The 22,708-nt window shown below is 45.0% G+C and overlaps 1 protein-coding gene across 2 annotated transcripts in view; it reads right to left on the bottom strand.

The window, feature by feature from the left end:
• LOC110520162 (multidrug resistance-associated protein 4) overlaps positions 1-22,708 on the bottom strand; it is a 51,218-nt gene that overhangs the window by 27,687 nt on the left and 823 nt on the right. For both annotated transcript variants that reach the window (XR_002472950.2, XM_021597287.2), the window contains exons 2-19: positions 22,485-22,595; positions 22,150-22,270; positions 21,748-21,972; positions 21,412-21,501; positions 21,161-21,324; positions 17,942-18,067; positions 16,504-16,753; positions 16,044-16,154; positions 15,605-15,694; positions 14,904-15,095; positions 14,664-14,758; positions 14,363-14,449; positions 14,136-14,232; positions 13,468-13,683; positions 10,293-10,424; positions 10,085-10,122; positions 9,650-9,750; positions 9,035-9,181 (exon numbers count right to left, since the gene is read on the bottom strand). Coding sequence is in view for 1 of the 2 variants with exons in the window: in XM_021597287.2 (XP_021452962.2) it covers positions 9,035-9,181; positions 9,650-9,750; positions 10,085-10,122; positions 10,293-10,424; positions 13,468-13,683; positions 14,136-14,232; positions 14,363-14,449; positions 14,664-14,758; positions 14,904-15,095; positions 15,605-15,694; positions 16,044-16,154; positions 16,504-16,753; positions 17,942-18,067; positions 21,161-21,324; positions 21,412-21,501; positions 21,748-21,972; positions 22,150-22,270; positions 22,485-22,595 (2,393 nt within the window). In the remaining variant the exon portion in view is untranslated. The remainder of the gene's footprint in view (positions 1-9,034; positions 9,182-9,649; positions 9,751-10,084; positions 10,123-10,292; positions 10,425-13,467; positions 13,684-14,135; positions 14,233-14,362; positions 14,450-14,663; positions 14,759-14,903; positions 15,096-15,604; positions 15,695-16,043; positions 16,155-16,503; positions 16,754-17,941; positions 18,068-21,160; positions 21,325-21,411; positions 21,502-21,747; positions 21,973-22,149; positions 22,271-22,484; positions 22,596-22,708) is intronic.

Genomic DNA, 22,708 nt, shown 5'->3' with positions numbered 1-22,708 from the left:
TAGTAGCATCTAGTTTCACTATGGCGTGTGATGTTGATTAGCATTAGCTTTCAAAAAAAGACATTGAGAGAAAAAAAGAAATGACAAATTGGTGTGATTATTTGAGTTTCATGTCAGTTAAACCTTAGGAAAGCTTGATGTGACATTGTCTAATACTTACAGTAGTAGGAATTCTATTCACAGGGAGGTGTGCAAACACATGACTCATTTCGACTTCTGTTGAATCACACCATTAAGTCAGCTTGTCGTACATTGGGAGGAACAAAACTACATTATATTTCTAATCCGCTGACTAATTTGTTCGCAGACTTTGCACACAAATGTAAAGACGTTACTCAATGTTTTAGATTCCTTTTGCAACAGTCTGTTTCTGCTTCTATTGAAATGAAATACGTTACCTAGGTGGCCTCTATATTAATATAATGATGTATACACCTTGAGAGGGCGATATCAGATGGACAAATAGAGAGACTTATCTAAATTAAACAATGAATCATTATTTGGTCTGGGTTGCATAAAGCCTGCCCTACTCTAAACGGAATACGTTGGGGACCCTTTTGTTTGGGAACAAAGGGGAGACAGAACCGCCATACCTGCCTTTCTGTCCTGACTGCCAGAGTCAATGATGTTAATTGAGTTGCTTCCAATCTGCTCAGGTGTTCATTATTCTGGAGCGGGGCTCTGCAGGTGTTCCTGCCGCCCCTTTATTATGCGTCCTTTACAAACTTTGCTCCCCAGCCTGATCCCCGAGCACATAAGATTACACTCCAGCTGCATTCACACAAACACGCACACAAGCGCACACAGTTTACTGTAAGGCCCAGTCATAGCTAATCCCAAAGCCATGGGCAGAGAGGCTGTCAGGACAGAAAGGAGAGCTTCTCATATCTCTTGGCTTGGAGAAAGGATACTTCAGACTGGACCGTGTGGCCGGATGCTGTTCAGCACCATGTAGGGTCACTTAAATAGGCTGAAGGACACTAACAGACTGCACGGTGATCGTCATCCCTTTGACTTCAAGATAAGAGTCAGAATGACTCACCTTAACAACCCACTCACAATATGTCAGGCCACCACTAGGGCTGTGGCGGTCACAACATTTCATCAGCCGGTGATCGTCAAGCAAACAACTGTCGGTCTCACGGTAATTGACCATTAATTAACATAAACACATGTAGCATCTCCTGGCTTCCACACATAGCCTACAAGCCATTTTAGTTGTTGGCTATATGTTTATTTTTAAGACATTGTAAGGCTGCATGATGAGACTAATGATGATTTGAAAAAAGTTGTTTGAAAGTCATGAGCTCTGCTTTGTTTTTTTTTGCGCAGGCTGTACACACGCCAATGGTCTCTCATTCACAATTTGACAAGCACATAATGCCTCAAATTTCATGGTGGCATCCCCTTTGTGACCGTAATGCACCCTAAAACAAATCCATGCCTTTTGCGGCCCAGAATGCTGTGTTGTGCCCTTCTCCTGGAGTGTGCTGTGCAATCCAAAGCGTCTCTCTCACACGGCTCTCTGTCAGGTGATTGGTTCTCTCACAGGCTACAAGTTAACACCGACACATCAGGGACGCAACTGCACAGGTCCTTATCCAATTCCGAGGTGAATATTGAAGAAATTGGAAAAACTGTTCACATTTACTTTGTCAGCCAACAAGATGAGTAGGCCTAACGAACAGCAAAAGCACAAGCCTATGTCAATCTACTATCCCCCATAGTACAAAAGTCGACCTATTCTATGCAATACATACAGTGCCTTGCGAAAATATTCGGCCCCCTTGAACTTTGCGACCTTTTGCCACATTTCAGGCTTCAAACATAAAGATATAAAACTGTATTTTTTTGTGAAGAATCAACAACAAGTGGGACACAATCATGAAGTGGAATGACATTTATTGGATATTTCAAACTTTTTGAACAAATCAAAAACTGAAAAATTGGGCGTGCAAAATTATTCAGCCCCTTTACTTTCAGTGCAGCAAACTCTCTCCAGAAGTTCAGTGAGGATCTCTGAATGATCCAATGTTGATCTAAATGACTAATGATGATAAATACAATCCACCTGTGTGTAATCAAGTCTCCGTAAAAATGCACCTGCACTGTGATAGTCTCAGAGGTCCGTTAAAAGCGCAGAGAGCATCATGAAGAACAAGGAACACACCAGGCAGGTCTGAGATACTGTTGTGAAGAAGTTTAAAGCCGGATTTGGATACAAAAATATTTCCCAAGCTTTAAACATCCCAAGGAGCACTGTGCAAGCGATAATATTGAAATGGAAGGAGTATCAGACCACTGCAAATCTACCAAGACCTGGCCGTCCCTCTAAACTTTCAGCTCATACAAGGAGAAGACTGATCAGAGATGCAGCCAAGAGGCCCATGATCACTCTGGATGAACTGCAGAGATCTACAGCTGAGGTGGGAGACTCTGTCCATAGGACAACAATCAGTCGTATATTGCACAAATCTGGCCTTTCTGGAAGAGTGGCAAGAAGAAAGCCATTTCTTAAAGATATCCATAAAAAGTGTTGTTTAAAGTTTGCCACAAGCCACCTAGGAGACACACCAAACATGTGGAAGAAGGTGCTCTGGTCAGATGAAACCAAAATGGAACTTTTTGGCAACAATGCAAAATGTTATGTTTGGCGTAAAAGCAACACAGCTAATCACCCTGAACACCCTATCCCCACTGTCAAACATGGTGGTGGCAGCATCATGGTTTGGGCCTGCTTTTCTTCAGCAGGGACAGGGAAGATGGTTAAAATTGATGGGAAGATGGATGGAGCCAAATACAGGACCATTCTGGAAGAAAACCTGATGGAGTCTGCAAAAGACCTGAGACTGGGACGGAGATTTGTCTTCCAACAAGACAATGATCCAAAACATAAAGCAAAATCTACAATGGAATGGTTCAAAAATAAACATATCCAGGTGTTAGAATGGCCAAGTCAAAGTCCAGACCTGAATCCAATCGAGAATCTGTGGAAAGAACTGAAAACTGCTGTTCACAAATGCTCTCCATCCAACCTCACTGAGCTCGAGCTGTATTGCAAGGAGGAATGGGAAAAAATGATCTCGATGTGCAAAACTGAAGAAAAAAAAAATAGAGACATACCCCAAGCGACTTACAGCTGTAATCGCAGCAAAAGGTGGCGCTACAAAGTATTAACTTAAGGGGGCTGAATAATTTTGCACGCCCAATTTTTCAGTTTTTGATTTGTTAAAAAAGTTTGAAATATCCAATAAATGTCGTTCCACTTCATGATTGTGTCCCACTTGTTGATTCTTCACAAAAAATACAGTTTTATATCTTTATGTTTGAAGCCTGAAATGTGGCAAAAGGTCGCAAAGTCCAAGGGGGCCGAATACTTTCGCAAGGCACTGTAAATATTCCAAACTTAGGTCTGGGTCAGTTGCGGGATGCGATAGATCCCAAATTAATACAACCACTAGCATCAAAACAGTTTTTATGCAATGTGGCTGACGCAACAGATCAGAACGTTTATCTTAAAGTGCTGATTAGGGTATTTCTTCACATTATAAGAGCAGCAATGCACACATGGTAAGCGCAAATGTTCCATTAGCGGAAAACACCATTATCAAAAGTGAACGCAAATGCAATTATGCAAGTAATGCTTTTATTATACAAAAGGTGCATTTTTAATGGTGAAAATTACCTTCCCCAAACTTGAAATTCACCCGCTGCTTATATACACACACACACACACACACACACACACACACACACACACACACACACACACACACACACACACACACACACACACACACACACACACACACACACACACGTTAGCCTCTACACCCTTTGTAAAGCGGATTAATGTGCTTAATTTTTAAGGAGTTATTTGGCCACTTTAGTTGTGATATAAACCTTATTAAAACATATAGGCCTATGGGCTAGGCTACATGAGGTGTGCGACCATGATTAGAACAAGTCACAATAAAAAAAGGTATTGTTTCTTATGATGGGCACCATTCACAAGTGATAGGCTAATATTGTCAACCATCAGACTATTCTTGATTTAATCTTCACATATACTAAATAATATATGTGACATTTGTTTCGATTTAGAATGGACCACTATCATGCACCTGTAACGAAACGGAAGCAGCTGAAAAAAAAACATGTCATCCATGCACTTAAATAGCGAATGGGGGACGCCTTTTCCCCTGGTATATTTTCATGCCACCCAGGTAGGCTATATGGAGTATAGTTTGCAAGTTTGGTAGGCCACTAATGACCAGCAGCAGCATCAGAGCTTGGAGATGCCTAATTACCGCAACTAAACGGTCATGTGGAATTTGACTGCCATCGTGACTTGTGACCGCCGGTGTGGCGGTAATACGGTCACCGCAACAGCCCGTGTAGTAGTATCTGGTTCATAAATGGAGTGCGCTAGGCAAGCCTCTAATATTCAGGGCCTCAGCTCCCTGCAGTGAGCTTCATTCTCTAAAAACACACTGCCATCTCAGTTAGAGCAGCCAGGAGGGTACGAGCTGACTATAGGAAGGCAGGGAGAATGGAGGGGAGGTTTGGCGGGATGTGGAGGTGACCTAAAAGTTGTCTCGACGGCTCCCAGAGGGTCCCATGGTGGTGGGCCTGTAATCACTTCTCTCCACGGCCGTAAGCAGCTTACAGCTTTATCCAAAACCACCGCTGCCGCTCCCCGCTCCCCGGCTCCCGCCTAAAAACATGCATGCAGACGAGGCCAGGGCTTTTCATAACAGCCATTGCATAAACTCAGCCGGAGCATTATTCCCCCTTACAACCCAGCAATGCTTCCAAATCAGCGCTGATTCAAAGTCAAGTGGCGTAAGCATGTTGTACACTTGGAGGCAGACTAATCTTATTCACAGTGTGAGTGGCCCTTTAGCATGCAGACTTCCTGAGGGGAGGGCTCAAGCCAAGGGGGAAGTAACGCGGCTGACTGTTCTTTTCCTAGTCTCTCCGCTTTCTTCTGGAAACAGGAGGGGGGTGAATTATTTGTCAAACTGTGTTTGTGGAAGAGCCCATAATGCATGTATAATGTTACTGTCTAAGCCATAGATGACCTAAATCCATGTGAATCCTGCAGACAAAGCGTACAGAAAAAGGATACATTACCCCGAGTTACATCATACCATGGTTTCAGGGGGTACACGCCAGAGAGCATCACAGAGCCAATCAGCTGTTTTACTAGCAGCTCGCCTTTTCAACTGTGATACAGTTGACATCCCTCCACAAACTATAGGTAAGATCCATTTCAGGGATACAGTCGCACAAAGACATTCAGTGCATGGAAATGCCTATGAGGTAAGACAGGTCCGGAACAATAGCGTCAATCACGACTGGTTGCCGTCAACAATATCACCTATTGTGTGGTGGAGGGGGATAGACACTTCAGGATATCAGCAGCATTAATATCAAACCATTTCTCATGGCGTTAGTCTCCAGGGGTGATTTGCACCCCTTTTTTGGGGGGGGGGGGGCTGGCAAAATGTCAGGCCTTTCCGACCGAGGTAGCGGCCCCTTGGGTGGAGACATTAGGCGGGCAGGGCTCTCCGATCAGAGTTGAAGCAGTGGAACAGTGGGGTCTGGAGCTGGAGCAGGGCGTGTGGCAAATCGCTGTTCCCTGTAAACATCTAGATAAGGGGGCCACTATGAGCCACTCCATGTGTGGGCCCCGCTGCTGTTGGGCCGGCCTTTCACTGAGGCGGAAGCGATAATGCAGGGGAATTGGGGAGCGGGCTGACTGCTGCTGGGGCTGGAGGCTGCTGAGGTGGTGGGCTACAACTCACCTGAACTCTTGCGAAGGCCCAGAGGCCTGGGGGCCGGGGCCACCTCCCCACCCCACCGCCGGCACCTTGCTGCCAATACTAATACATTCTAAATCCATTCTCTCCGCTCACACCGCCAGGGTCCTGCAATCTCCTCCACTTCCCTTTCATGCAATTAAATAGTGGAAGTGGTGAGCGAAGGGGAGCTATATCAGCCACACTGCACACACACACATGGCTCCATCTCCACATTCAATTTGCACACTCCGATATCATCGTCCTCTCTGCAGCACTTTCACCACTTCTCTCATACACCGATACTGGAGCCACAAATATAGACATTAAAAACATTGCCTCCGTAGACACAATTAGATTGTCCCGTCGTTACATAGACATTGTATTGATGTTTCCCTGTGTCAACAGACACTGACACCTGGTGCTGAGGTGAACTATCTTGATAAGTGAGGGTAGAGGTTAAAAGGGGAGTGTGTGTGTGTGTGTATATTTACATGAGTGTGTGTTGCCTGAACGCATGTACGTGTGAGTGATGACCGTTGGTACCTCACTATGGAGCTGTGCTGATCGGCCAGGGGGCGAGGGGGGACGTTAGCCCACTCAACGACACTAAATTAAAAGGGATCAACATCAGCTCAACACATCCACTGCTCTATGATGCTGATTTCAATGGAGCAGATCAGGTTGAGCAGTGATTAAAAATAAAAATAAATCACAAAACATGTTCATAAGTATCATATTGGAAAAACAAATCTAGCGCGTTATATCTGGACGTTCGGTGAAAGTTCAAATGTCGCTTTATGCATCATAACCGACTAAATCCATCGAGACATCGTAAGATTGTCAAACTATCCAATAACTTTGTACAATACGAAAAAAGGCCGACCAAGTCATTTAGCCAAACAGTATTGCAGAGCTACAATAGCTAGCCATCAATCATAATCCGCCATTGATTAGTTCAATTGTTATACAAACCACATCTATCGCAAGACAGACTTCTGTGCAGTGGTAATGTTTAACTCCCAGTAAGACGGTATGTCAGCCAACAACATATCAAACACAGCAGCAGCACACATCACTTACAAGTGTAAACAGTTGTCAAATCCTTAACAACGCCGGCATCACTCACACTTTGTTGGCAACACAAGGGAAAGTCACACAGACCAAGTCTGGGAGAGTAAACAACAGCGAGAGACACAGTAATACCAGGGCTGACAATACCCCTGATGACAATAGCTCTGTCTATCGTCTGTTCTATTAATTCAAGGGGAGTACCTGCTTCACAATTACAGCATGAGAAAAGGACAGCATGATTCAGAAGACTTCATAACAGATAAAGACAAACCTTAGAAATGACATTCAAAAAGGCAGAGATATGTTTTGGTGGTTTGATAGATTGTCAATAGCATTTTTTTTAGGGGGGGGGGGGGGGGGGGGGGGTGCAAGACCACAGGAGAACCTATATACCTATATTCTAATGGAAAAAGGTTGTGTCTGATCTGAATCCAGTCAGACATACTGGAGTGTTTTCCAGTCTAGGGCTGAAGCTGGAAGGATTGGACCGGTCCATCAATGGTTACTGATAGCAACACAACAGCAATCAGATAGCAGCATCTGTTAAGCCTCTCCTTCACTGCGCTATTAAACAGATGATTCCATTATTCAAACTGTTTGTGCTCCTCCTATGTGTAGATTACCAGGGAGGTACACGCCCAGATAAGCTGTCAGGTAGACGAGCACACAAAAGAACGGCAGCAGCAAGAACAAAACCCAAAGATTCAGACCCACACTGTTTGCTCCAAACGCAACGTCCTAAAGAAACCTGCATCACTACACACACACACACACTTCTAATGCAGAAACCACAACGCTACCAAAAAAGCACCCTCAAATCATACGTGTAGTTTTGCTACCATCTTATTATGACTCATTCTACTGATAAGTTTCCTTCGTGCTGAAAATGCCCAACCGTGCTGATAGTGCTGTACATTCATGTCACTATGGAGAGATTAGCCCGAGTAATTATGTGCCGACAGGTGAACAATGGCATAGGAAAAGAGTAGTTATCAAAGTGGCCCATGATATTTGACCTGGATTATGAATGAAAAAAGGGAAATGAGAAAATATATATTTAACACAGAAACATCAACAACTTTCAGATGAATTGTCAAATTTAAAAAATGGGGAAGAATCAATTTGAACAATTTCAAGTAGACTTGTTGAAACAATCTTTTTAACGGAGCCGTATTGTGACGCAGCCTTGTTTACATGAAGTTAAGGAGGAAGTGTCCTTTAGAGTGGGTCATCTTAGTTGTGGTGTTTTAAAATCATGTCCATCTGCCCACTCCACTCTGTCCAAACAGCTACAGCCTACAAAGCTAATTAAATAAACAAAGATTTCTGATACAGTTCAACTGGCCTTGTATTTGCTCAGCTCTGTCGTTCAAATACCAGACTCTGTCCAAGACCTAGAGCAAACAGTATTCATTCAATATCATTGTTTGCTTTTTGGTTTGCGCTCACGGTTAATAGATAACCCTCTTCTCAGTCATTTCAAAAGACGTCACACCTAAGCACAGACTTATTTCACATGCATTTTGACTAACAATTTAACTCTTGGGTGATTGGTTTTATGATTACAATTTATATGAAGCAGTTCTTGGAAACAAAAATCAACTCTGGGATGTTCCAAATAGACAGCATTGTCCTTAACCCCTAAACAGTACCCATATAACTAACAAGTGGCTCTTTAAAGTCCAGATAAACCTATGATAGTCACCCAGGAAGTGTAACCATATCTAGCAGGTATTATTACTACGTGAACGATTTCTTTAGGTTGATTAATAACACAATATTACTAAGAATAGTGCATGTAATTGATTTCTGAAACAAAACAGATATGAATCAATTGTCTAAAAGCTGTTTTTGTGTTTATCTCAGTGGAGAGCCATTATAAAGCGGGGACAGACATAGGTGAGCATCTAGCCTACTGTATATGCAAGCCAATGCAGAAACTGATATGTCCCAGGAATAGTCTGCACTCTAGTGGGCAGAATGGTTATTTAAGAGGACTCAAATGTAAGCAAACCTACTGTACTTTTGACACTAAACAGGTAAGGATGGCATCTCGCCTTGAAACATTAACTGGCCCGTTGTGGTTAAAAAAACACATGTGGTTATACTGTGTGTCCTTGAGGAAATGTACACATGGAGATGGCTGGGCCCCTTACCAATGGGATTGATGTCGAAGAAGCGGACAGGGGTGCGGAGGATGGCGGTGAACATGCGGTTGTGGAGGGTCTGGGCTGAGTTCACCAGGACGTTGAAGAACACAAGACTACGCAGGAAGCCAAATACGATGGTGGCCCCTGTTAAACCTATACACAAACAGAACAGGGTACAAAAAGATACAAATACATCAGGAGAGTACATTAGTACTTTACCCCTCTCCAAGCAGGTCAACTGTTCACTTCACTGCACCATTGTTGGAACTGAAAACTCCAAATGGGGCTAGATTCCACTACAATCTCTCCCTCAGTGATTCACTTTTTATTCTTGAAGGCTGAGCTGCCAATAGTGATTGCGAACACAGGCTGAGGGGAAAACTGAAGAGGCGAGGGAGTCATGGGAAGACAATCACATCAGACCTAAGAGCAATCCAACTCTTGAAGACAAGAAAAACACTCCTATCTTCCCTAGCAGCTGAGGCCCGTACACACAGAGTACAGACACTGGGCCTTGAAGGCCTTGGGCTCCAGCCAAAGCCCGGGGATGTGTTCAGTGAATGGCTGGGTTGTGCGGAGCCTCAGTGGCAGACAAAGGGAGCTGAGCTCATTGTGCCTCACCTGCGTAAACACCCAAGTAAAGGTCAAGGTCCAGCTGCTGAGTGGCACTGCTGCCATTGTGGATGGGCTCCGTCACATTGAGATGCTCCTGTTCAGAGGCCCTGCCCGGCACAGAGGAATCAAAGCCACAAAGTCATCAATAGAAGAAAGCAGAAATCTGGAGACAGGGTACAAAGCAATATGTTCCTAACTTGGGATAAAAGGTCAGCCTGAACGGCAACACATCAAAGTCAACAAAAAACGCCATCGATCGGGATCATAAAAACAATGGTATTTCATAAGACCAAATCAACCACGAGCGCTCAAACGGTTCTGACCAATTATTTCATTCATTTGTAAGCAAACAGGTTATGATGTTAACTCAATATCATTTTTGGGGACAAATTCAGCAACTGAACTTAGGTATTAACGGAATCAAAACATTGAATTTCTCACCAGTAAGCAAGCCACCAATCCTGTAGAATATATGTGATCTTGAAAATATATAATGAAAAATAACATTAGTTCTACCTTCCACATTATTCCTTACAACCACATTGATCTCCTACAGTATGTTAGAAAATGTTCAATAGCCAACTTGTGATTTTTGTTTTATTGCTACATTAAAATACCTTCACTGTGTTGTAGTGTAAAAGCCACTCACATGTGCCAGCAGGTTAAGGAAAACTAGGGCCAGGAGAACCAGGACGTTAGCACCTGCTCTGAAGTACTTCAGATAAAGATGGAGACCGATGGTTCCCTCTGAACGACTCTCCTCCAACACGTGTTGCACTGGCTAAAAACACACACAAATAGTCATGCAAATGATTATTCCTGGACTACATCTACAGAGTAACAATCAAAAAGACTCAGCCGCGTGACAATTGTTTTCTTGAGCAGATGATCAGGGGACCAGAACATAATTGGAAATAACTTGTGGACCGCAAATTGACCGCAAGAAGATTCACAAGTTACAATATTTGACTGAAACAATTTCAAACCTTTCTTCACTTACAAATGTATCACATAGATCTCTATTATGCGTGGGAATACTTTGGAACTAAAATCCCTTGGAGCTGATTTGCTGGTGTTTTTACAGCCTGTTACGTCCAACAAAAATCTTACTTTTTTGGGGGGGAGGCCAAATAAAACTACCCGCGGGCCAAGACTGCCCGCCAGTTGGGGAACCCTGATGTCGGCCCACTGATGGTAGAGCAAGTGAAACCATCTACTGCTCTCTAGTGGGAGAAAAGAGGAAGCAGCAGACAAATGTTTTAACTACAGCAGATTAGATGAGTTTTAGTCACAGGGTATCAGATGTAGTCGCAGGGTACAGTGAAATTCTTATGCTCCGAGCTCCAACAGTGCAGGTAAAAGAAAAGAAGTGAATGAGGGGTAGGAAGTCCTGGGGGAAGGAGGGGGAAGGGAAGCAGGTAGCTGTCTCATGGCTATTCAGCAGCCTGATGGTCTGGGGGTAGAAGCTATTGGCCAGTCTGACAGCTTGCCATGATACTCCTATACTGCCTGCGTCTGAGTGATGGAAGCGGAGAGAACAGGCTGTGGCTCGGGTGGCTGAGGTCCTTGATGATCTTCTTGGCCTTCCTGTGAAATGTGCGTTCGGCTGAGCATTACCACCCTCTGTAGAGTCTTGCGGTCAGTGGCAGTGGAGTTGCCGTACCAGGCCGTGATGCAGCCCGACAGTATGTTCTCGATGGTGCTCCTGTAGAACACTGTGGGCCCTCGGGGACAGGCCGAGTCACTGCCGTGCCTTCTTCACCATGGTGTCTGTGGTTTGACCATTTCAGCTCGGAGATGGGTATGGAGAGGAACATGAAGGCTTTTGGCGGTCTCCACAGTGGCCCCACTGATGAGGATGGGGGCGTGTCCAACCTGTTTCCTCCTGATGGCAACAATCAGCTTCTTTGTTTTGCTGATGTTGAGGGAGAGGTTGTTTACCTGGCACCATGTCGTCAGAGTGCCTAACTCCTCTGTAGCCTTCTAGTTGTTGTTGGTGATCATGCCTACTACCGTTGTGTCGTCAGCGAACTTGGAATTGGAACTGTGAGGCTACGCAGTGTCTTGGGTATACAGGGAGTACAAGAGGGGGACTGAGGACGCACCCTTGTGGGGCCCCCGTGTTGAGGATCAGTGTGGAGGAGGTAATGCTGCCAACCTTCACTGCCTGGGGGCAGCCCATCAGGAAGTCCAGGACCCAGTTGCATAGGAAGGAGTTCAGTCCCAGGGTTGTGAGCTTTGTAAGGAGCTTAGAGGGCACTATTGTATTGAAGACCGAGGTATAGTCGATGAAAAGCGTCCTCACACATCCATTCCTTTTGTCCGGGTGGGTAAAGGCAGTGTAATGGCGATTGCACTGTCTGTGGATCTGTCAGGGAGAGGGTCGAGTGTGTCTGGGAGGGAGGAGGTGATGTGGTCTTTGACTAGCCTCTCAAAGCACTTCATGACGACATAAATGATTGCTACGGGTCAGTATTAATTCAGTTCAGTTACTTTCTCTTTCTTGGGCATGGGGATGATAGTGGACATCTTGAAGAAGGTGGGGATAATAGCCTGAACTACAGAGAGAATTTTTCAGAAAACACAACAGCTAGCTGGTCTGCACATACTCTGAGGCCGCAGCTAGGAATACCATTTAGGCTGGCAGCCTTGCGAGGGTTAACACTTCCATACATCCTCTGTGGAGACCGTGAGGACGTACCCCTCGTTGTCCTCAGGGGCTCTCCTCGGCAGTTCAGAGCCTTTATGCTCGACTCGGGAGGGGTTTAGTTCATGCGTTAGGGCGGCGTTCATGATCGTTAGAAGCTCCTGCCACATACGCCTCATGTCCGACCCGCTGAATTGCTCCTCCACTTTGTCCCTATACTTGTGTCTCTCCATCTTGATCGATCTACATAGGCCATATTTGTACTATTTATACATGCAATGGTCCCCGGTCTCCTTGCCGTGTTCATGAGCAGCATTGCTCTCCTTTTCCCCCTACAAGGTTGCCATCAAGCCACGTTTTTTGAAAGAAACCATCGGTATCATACTTATGCATTTTTTCCTATGAATCCGGTGACTCTGTGTATTCATTGATTTAGTCCCCAGAGGCACCCCGGGAACATATTCCAGTCCATGTGATCAAAACAGTCATGGAGCATGGATTCTGACCGGTCAGACCAGCATTTTAAAACAGAGATGACCACCAGAACTTCCCTCAAGTCTTCGTTTGAAGGCGGGATTATATATACAAAACAGTGGAGCTGCTTGCAAGTTCCTGTATGTTTTCCCATCACACCACTTGTTATTGGTAATAAAGCAGATGCCACCACCTTTGTTCTTGCCAGAAAGTCAGTTTCCTAATTCGCTCAATGAACTGTAAACCCCGCTGGTTGTATATAATCCATTTGGATGTAGGAGGAAGGCCAAATCGGATGTCCCTCTGGAAGGAGATCCTCGCTCTCAATTCGTCAATTTGTTCAATGTTTGAACATTTTTCGAGTAGCATGCTTGGCAATGGAGGCATCTCAATCTCACTAAGATGCCTCCACGTCTGCCTCTCAATCAGGTTCTTTCGTTTCCTTCTCTCCGATAGGACTCCCAGGTGCTTCAGCGAAGAGGCTGGACCATGAGCAATGGTCAAAAGTATGGGCTTTGGTCAAAAGTAGTGCACCAAATAGGGAATAGGCTGCCATTTGGGATGCTACCTCAGATATGATCCCACCTCAGATATGATCCCCTGTCATTCTTCTGACAAACAAGACAGAATAGGAAGGTGTGTGCTCTCCCAGGGGATCAGACAGAAATGTGTGGAGGGAGGGTGTTACTACACTGTTACCCACCTCTGGTTGGTCCACTCCCTCCATCACAGAATGCATGGAGGAGGAGAGGGAGGGCATAGAGCTCTGGGATAGGGTGTGTGGGGAGCCGGTGAGTGTGCCTGGGGCAGGCTCCCCCTTCCCCTCCTCCTCGTCCTCCTCATCCTTTTTCAGCAGCGAGGTGAAGTCTAATCCAGAGCCCTGGAGTTCCGTGAACGTACCCCGCGCCACCATGTGACCCTAGAAAGAAAGTTCTTAGGTCAGCCCTCTGAGGTGTGTTTACCAAGTTGTGCTATTCATGGTTTTACCTCCGCCACGTCACTGCCATTGTTATGAATGTTCTACAGACACCGCAGCCATATTGGTGCCCAAAAGTCAAGTCAAATGTTATTTGTCACACATACACATGGTTAGCAGATGTTAATGCGAGTGTAGCGAAATGCTTGTCCAGCCAGTCCAGAGACGCCCAGCCATTCTGAACAGGGGCTTATGACTGTTTCGTCTAAATTACACTAGTGGCCTGAAAACACGATGACATTGATATGCACTGAGTAGAACTCTCAGCCGGGAGTCATCCTTAAATGTAAAAAAACAACAAAAAAAACAATAGTGACTAAATGTGCAACCCATGAATAGAGATGGTATGGTACAGCATTTGAGCCACCAGTACGCATACACACAGACACACTCACTTCCTTCAGAACTAGGATCTGGTCTGCAGCCTTCAGGTACTGCAGCTGGTGGGTGACAAGGATGCGCGGCTTCTTCCGCAACAGGCCACAGATACACCTAGGCAGGTAGACATATAGCAGCACAACAAACAGTTAGAAATAGCTTACTGGTTTTGTCAAAGTATTCAAAATGCATGTGGGAACAATGCTGTGCTAGTGGGAATGCTTCCAGCTGCTCAAGGACTTACTGCTCAAAGAGGTGTTTCCCCACCTCAGCATCCACAGCACTGAGAGGGTCATCCAGCAGGTAGATATCAGCATCCTGGTACACTGCTCTGGGATGGAAGGACACACACACACACAGCTTCATTCACTTTAACCAATGACACACAGTAATACAAGTTTAACGTAAAACAACACATGTTATAATTACAGCAAAAATCAGTTTTCCTGACCCTATGACCTGGCTAGGGAAAACGCTTGGCCCAATTTGTAATATAAAGTGGATGTGTTTCACTACTGCTGTTGGACAGAGAGAGAGAGACGTACCTGGCCAGGCTGACCCGGGCCTTCTGTCCCCCGCTGAGGGTGGCTCCTCTGTCCCCTATCACCTCCAGGTCCCCATCAGGCAACAGCTCCATGTCCTACACATACAAAACAGTAGCAGACTACGACACTTATCACGGGGAATCAATCACATTCACACAGTGCACAGAACGTTTATCGTGATATATTGCATCTAGAAAGGCAACGATTCAGACGGTAGATATTTGTCAATGAGAGTCTTACTCTCTTGAGGGCGCAGGCTCGGAGGACCCTCTCATACTTCTGAGGGTGGAGCGCTTTGCCAAACAGGATGTTACTCCTGATGGTCCCTGGGAAAATCCAGGGCTGCTGGGATGCATAGGTCAGTTCTCCTTTGAACTTGACCACACCCTTATCCGGGGTCAGCTCCCCCAGGATGGTGCTGAGTAGAGAGGACTAAGATATGAGATAAGTTATTAAAGACATGTAGAAAAAGAGGGTAATATGCACATCCCACAATTGAGATAACCGGGACAGTGCAAAAAATAATACTTGGATAAAGAAATGAGAGGCTCGCACACAGAATATTATTGCTCCTCAATTGCCTTTCATTCCTGCAGCAGTGGAGAGCAGCAACATTCTGCGTGGGCCTCTCAGAAGTTAAGATATGGAATTAAGCAGTACAACTACCAGGTGTAAAGTAAGATTAGAAAGTAAATTGTAATTCGATTAAGGAATGCAGTGGCATACTGCCCATTTAAGGCTTTAATGAAGATTAAGGTCAAGCTTTCAGCATAGCCAGCTGTCAAGAACAAAAACACAGGCAAGGTAATACCCTCGCTCTTATAATCATTGATATATTCTCAGGTTTTTGAGTAATACTACCCCATATGCCCTGTAACACATACGGTATGCATCTTCATCTCTAACTTGTAGTGAGCTTTTCACAGTACAAAAAGTCCGACCTTTCCAGCCCCGACTGGTCCAATGACAGCCAGGAGTTGCTCTGACCTCAAAGTGAAAGACAGGTTCTGCAGCGTCGGAGAGTCTAGTGCCTGTTGGGACCACAGAGGAACATGAGTGGGTGAACAACATCCTTGCAGTACATAGGCTACTGTACACATACAGATTCAAGGTCAGGCCTACGTACAACGGAGCAAGGCAGACACTGCTTGGTAATTTGCGTCATGACATCACCTTCCTGAGATCTAAGGTCAACTCTCCTTACTGAAGAGATAAGCTAGCGGTTTTCTAGGAGGGTTGTATGGTTGGCTTAGAGTGTAAATAACAGATGGGAGCATGGTATCAAATCCCGGTGCAGGCTTGTACATGCACTATTTTCTAATGATGCCAAAACAGCTCGAGTCTTGGTCAAAACAACCATGCTGAAATTGGCTTCCCCACCTTGTTCCAGAAGCAGATTAAGTCCTTTATTTCCACCATACAGTCCTTCTTCTCTGCCACAGGGAGTCCAAGATCCTGCGCCGAACCAACTTCCTCCAACATAAGAAAATTCTGTGAGAAAAAAAAAGAGAAGAAAACCCTGAATGAGCCGATCGGCCACACACATTTTAGGCACATAATAAACCTTGTACCGCTGCATTGAATGGAATATAAGAGCATCAGATAATGATGTACTCTAGCCTACAGGTGTCCAATCACAGCAGTATCATGCTCAACTTTACCAGCTGTACCTAGTTCATTCCTGTGTGCATTTACTTTAGTGTAGTGTGAAGTTGCCCTGAGACGCTGATCGTGGGTCAGTTTTGCATTTCCCCTACTAACTGTTAACGCTAGGATTGGGGGAAAAGGAAGCTGACCACTGGATCTGCAGCTAGGGGAAATATAATCCAGGAGCGTTTACCTTGATCCTGCGGATGCTGATGAGAGCCTCAGAGACCTTCTCTACGGCATTCGGGAAGAAGAGGGTGACTGTGAGTCTCACAGCCCCGTACAGAGAAACGGCCACAAATACCCGGCTGGCAGAGATCCTGTTCCCCATCAACACATAGACAGTGAAGGTGATGAAGACGATGATCTTGCTGGCCACAAAGAAGGAGGCCATGTTGAGGCCTCTCAGGTAAGAGCTCTTCATGATCTTGGAGATCTCCTTCCTGAAAGTACAAGGAGAGGGAGAGGTTTTCAGATGTTTGTTTTGCTACAAAGATATTACAGTACTGTGAGTTCCATGCCTAAGGAGCAGAAGGCTGCTAGGTCACAAATCTGATGTAATCTGATGTTGACCTCTTGAGTTTAGCCTACAGTATAATATTAGAACAAACGTGTTGATCATGTCTAACGTTCCCTCTTAGAATAGGGGGACTAAGGTTGTGGTGGGGAGAGTGGTGGCAGTAGATGACATTCTGTTGAATGAAGAGAGTACTTGTGTGTGGTATAAGAGGTCTTTAATTTAGGTATCTGACAGTGTTTTTTTCCCCCCAATCCTGGCACTACACACCCGATTCCAGTAATAAACTCAACAAACCCTTGATTAGTAGAATCAGGTGTGTAGTTCTACAGCAAAAAACTAAGGTTGTGTTCCTCTGCTCGGATGTTTCTGGCGCATGACAGAATAGGTATTTTACGTATCAGCTAACCTCATCATGTCTCCTAGCAATCTGGTGCCTGACGACACTGTCCATGAGTGGCACGCAACCATTGGTTTATGCATGCAACGTCTCAGCGAGGAAAAGCCCCCCCCCCCCCTAAAAAATGTGCGTTCCTTTGAGTCTCCAGGACCAGGATTGAGAAACACTAACCTAACACGTTTAAAGTCAAACTCGGGACACTGTCAGGTTCTGACTAGCTCGGGTCCTCATGCCTGGCCAGGCTAACTATGACTGACTTAAGGGTAGAGCACGATGCAAGACTTCGCTCTCACACAGGATCTGCACCTGCGTACAGATTTGTTTCTTGCTGTTGCTGTTAGAGCGTAGTAGCCACGGGACTAAAACAGCAAAGAAGTCGGGCCTCGTGCTTCGACGCTCTTAGTTGTGGAATTTTACCCACTATGCTGTTTACTTTCTTCATCATATGGCTGAGTCTGCCTTTAATTAATGTATACAATAGCACAAAGTTAAGAGGCAATAGGACATCCATCCTCACAAACTTCAACATGTGAAATACTGTGCGTTGGGATAGTATCCACTTTCAAAATTGGGTTGATTTGGCACTGGGAAACGGTAGAACTGTTCTGATAGAGTTTGAATAGTTAAAATATGACTTCAAGCTATACAATTCAGACTCAATCGTCGTAAACCATGTAAATCAAACACAAAATAAGTAAATCAAATATAATTCACCTTCTGACTTCATCTACCAGAGCTGCAAAAGGCTTCTCCCAGGCATACATCTTGATGATCCGGATCCCAGAGACCACTTCATTCATCGTGCGTATTCTGTTGTCTGTCAAGGCTGCGGTTGTGCCCCTAAACATTGTAAGAGACAAATCACTTTATCTAGGCATTTGAGTCAGTGCAATGTTTGCCATTCAGCAGATGACAGGGGGGGAAAAAACGGTTTTCATTTTACACTCATGTTTCATTCATCCCTTTGACTTTCATTTTAGAGTTTCAGCTGGTATTTAAACTAAAGCTTGGGCAAACTGGACCATAATTATGAATCACCCTTGTAGATCAGTCAGGAGGCATGGCTATGTCGCAGCCTAGAGGAAGCATCTGGGGTCAAAAGCTGACTTGATCTACACTTAAATGAAGAGACCTGGACTTACAGTAATAACCCATCTGGAACAAGTACTGTAGCAGACTAACAGGACACCACACCCATGGATACAGTAATAACCCATCTGGAACAAGTACTGTAGCAGACTAACAGGACACCACACCCATGGATACAGTAATAACCCATCTGGAACAAGTACTGTAGCAGACTAACAGGGCACCACACCCATGGATACAGTAATAACCCATCTGGAACAAGTACTGTAGCAGACTAACAGGGCACCACACCCATGGATACAGTAATAACCCATCTGGAACAAGTACTGCAGCAGACTAACAGGACACCACACCCATTGATACAGTAATAACCCATTTGGAACAAGTACTGTAGCAGACTAACAGGGCACCACACCCATGGATACAGTAATAACCCATCTGGAACAAGTACTGTAGCAGACTAACAGGGCACCACACCCATGGATACAGTAATAACCCATCTGGAACAAGTACTGTAGCAGACTAACAGGACACCACACCCATGGATACAGTAAAAACCCATCTGGAACAAGTACTGTAGCAGACTAACAGGACACCACACCCATGGATACAGTAATAACCCATCTGGAACAAGTACTGTAGCAGACTAACAGGGCACCACACCCATGGATACAGTAAAAACCCATCTGGAACAAGTACTGTAGCAGACTAACAGGACACCACACCCATGGATACAGTAATAACCCATCTGGAACAAGTACTGTAGCAGACTAACAGGGCACCACACCCATGGATACAGTAAAAACCCATCTGGAACAAGTACTGTAGCAGACTAACAGGACACCACACCCATGGATACAGTAATAACCCATCTGGAACAAGTACTGTAGCAGACTAACAGGGCACCACACCCATGGATACAGTAAAAACCCATCTGGAACAAGTACTGTAGCAGACTAACAGGGCACCACACCCATGGATACAGTAATAACCCATCTGGAACAAGTACTGTAGCAGACTAACAGGACACCACACCCATGGATACAGTAATAACCCATCTGGAACAAGTACTGTAGCAGACTAACAGGACACCACACCCATGGATACAGTAATAACCCATCTGGAACAAGTACTGTAGCAGACTAACAGGGCACCACACCCATGGATACAGTAAAAACCCATCTGGAACAAGTACTGTAGCAGACTAACAGGGCACCACACCCATGGATACAGTAATAACCCATCTGGAACAAGTACTGTAGCAGACTAACAGGGCACCACACCCATGGATACAGTAATAACCCATCTGGAACAAGTACTGTAGCAGACTAACAGGACACCACACCCATGGATACAGTAATAACCCATCTGGAACAAGTACTGTAGCAGACTAACAGGACCCCACACCCATGGATACAGTAATAACCCATCTGGAACAAGTACTGCAGCAGACTAACAGGACACCACACCCATTGATACAGTAATAACCCATTTGGAACAAGTACTGTAGCAGACTAACAGGGCACCACACCCATGGATACAGTAAAAACCCATCTGGAACAAGTACTGTAGCAGACTAACAGGACACCACACCCATGGATACAGTAATAACCCATCTGGAACAAGTACTGTAGCAGACTAACAGGGCACCACACCCATGGATACAGTAATAACCCATCTGGAACAAGTACTGCAGCAGACTAACAGGACACCACACCCATGGATACAGTAAAAACCCATCTGGAACAAGTACTGTAGCAGACTAACAGGGCACCACACCCATGGATACAGTAATAACCCATCTGGAACAAGTACTGTAGCAGACTAACAGGGCACCACACCCATGGATACAGTAATAACCCATCTGGAACAAGTACTGTAGCAGACTAACAGGGCACCACACCCATGGATACAGTAAAAACCCATCTGGAACAAGTACTGTAGCAGACTAACAGGACACCACACCCATGGATACAGTAATACCCATCTGGAACAAGTACTGTAGCAGACTAACAGGGCACCACACCCATGGATACAGTAAAAACCCATCTGGAACAAGTACTGTAGCAGACTAACAGGACACCACACCCATGGATACAGTAATAACCCATCTGGAACAAGTACTGTAGCAGACTAACAGGACACCACACCCATGGATACAGTAATAACCCATCTGGAACAAGTACTGTAGCAGACTAACAGGGCACCACACCCATGGATACAGTAAAAACCCATCTGGAACAAGTACTGTAGCAGACTAACAGGACACCACACCCATGGATACAGTAATAACCCATCTGGAACAAGTACTGTAGCAGACTAACAGGACACCACACCCATGGATACAGTAATAAACCAGACAGGTTTGTAAAACCCTTGGCATGAAAGCAAAAAGGCATCAAAGTCTCTCCACCACTATTTTTTCACAGTGCCAAGGTATCCACACGTGACATGACTTACAACGCCAAAGCAAAACTGGTTCAGACACACACACCACCCCCATTTGTTTTCACACTGCTGCTACTCGCTGTTAATTATCTATGCGCAATCACTTTACCCCTACCTACATGTACAAATTACCTCGACTATAACCTGTACCCCAACACACTGACTCGGTACCGGTACCCCCTGTATATAGCTTCGTTATTGTTATTTTATTGTGTTACTTTTTTTTTTTTTTTTTTTACTTTAGTTTATTTGGTAAATATTTTCTGAACTCTTATTGAACTGTTGGATAAGGGCTTGTAAGTAAGCATTTCACAAGGTCAGTAAGGTCAACACTTGTTGTATTCAGCACGTGACAAACAAAGTTTGAATTGATACATTATGGTACATGTACAGTACCTGAAAGAGGAGAACAGGCGACCAAACAGAGTCTGTATAGGCATCAGGAAGACCAGGACGGCCATTCCTGCAAGGCATGATGGGCCGATCTCATACCATAGCAACACCATCACAGCCGCTGCTTGTAGAGGACCCACCCAGAGGAAGTGCAAAAAGATGGTGACCTGTGAAAGGATGGGAGAAGAGCTGTATGCTATTGAGCAGTGTCATTTGATATGCAAATATCTTGAATGTGTCTTTTCAGCGCCTACCTCATCAAACTTGTTGACGTCATTGGATAAGAGGTTGACGATTTGTCCAGTGGTGGTTTTTCCCAGCGCTGTGCTGTTAAGACAGAGGGCCTTTGGAGATATCAAAGGACCGTGTGTATTTAGATTCACGCAACAGTCAATTTGCATGCCTCGTGTGATAAACATGCACTGTAAAGATATTTAAAAGATTGCTGATGACTAGCTGAATGACCTGTCATTATAGCCAAGAGTGTTTCCGTAGTGACGAGACAAGGTGGGGGGAGAAAAAAAAAAAAAAAAAAAAAACCCGGGGTCCTGTTTAAATAGGCTTTAATCTGAGAGCTGGAGGTTACTGACCTTCCGATAGATCATGTGACACATGGCCACCCGGATCTTCATGCCGGCTCGCTGCACGTGGTAGAAGTAGAGGTGGTGCAGAGCAGCCAGACCCAGGGTGGACAGGGAGACGCCTGCAGCATAGCCACAGGCCTCATACAGAGCATCCATGTTGTCAGGGTCATAGCTCTCAAAATACCGGATGAGCTTCCCAAGAAGTACTGGCTGAATCACTTTGATAATTTCCTGATGAGAGGGGAAAAAAACAACTACTTCAAGGTCTCAGAGAGGGTGACGTCACCGATTGAAATGCTACGAGCACACATCACTAACTAGCTAGCCATTTCACACCAGTTACACATTCATGGGTAAGTTACTCAGTGAATATTGTAAGTATATGCCTGCAGACAGTGTTTGTGGTACCTCAATGAGAGTAAATATTCCTATGACAGAATAGGACCTCCAATAGCACGCAATGAGGACTCTGGTTAGTCTGGGTGTGCGCAGGTCCTTAGCAGCCCACTGTACTTCTTGATCCCAGTACCTACAGACAATAGCAATGTAACACTCAAACAACAGCCACAGCATCAAATTTACTGCATTCATCAAACTCTCAGAATGTGTCCGGGTTGCATTTATTTAACTGGGCAAGTGATACAGCCTGGAATAGAACCAGGAACTGTAGTGACGCCTCTTGCACAGAGATGCCGTGCCCTAGCCCGCTGTGCCACTCGGGAGCGCATTAAGGTGTGACTTACCACTGTAAATCTTCTCCTAGTCTCTCAGATCCATCCTCTGGGAGAACTTTGTACATGTCATGTTCCTCTAGCCTCCGATTATAGCCGATACGGAATAAAGGATTCAGCCAGCTGGTGACAAGGAACAGGTGTGTGTTTATGTACAGTACACGTATACAGTAAATAATTAAAGTAAAGTTCAGTGTAAGTTATACTGGTAAAGGATAACAAACAGTATGTTGGAT

This window comes from Oncorhynchus mykiss, chromosome 3 (assembly GCF_013265735.2).
Source record: "Oncorhynchus mykiss isolate Arlee chromosome 3, USDA_OmykA_1.1, whole genome shotgun sequence".
Lineage (NCBI taxonomy): Eukaryota > Metazoa > Chordata > Actinopteri > Salmoniformes > Salmonidae > Oncorhynchus > Oncorhynchus mykiss.
The sequence above is the reverse complement of the archived record's forward strand: the minus strand, read 5'-3'. Positions and strand labels throughout refer to the sequence as shown.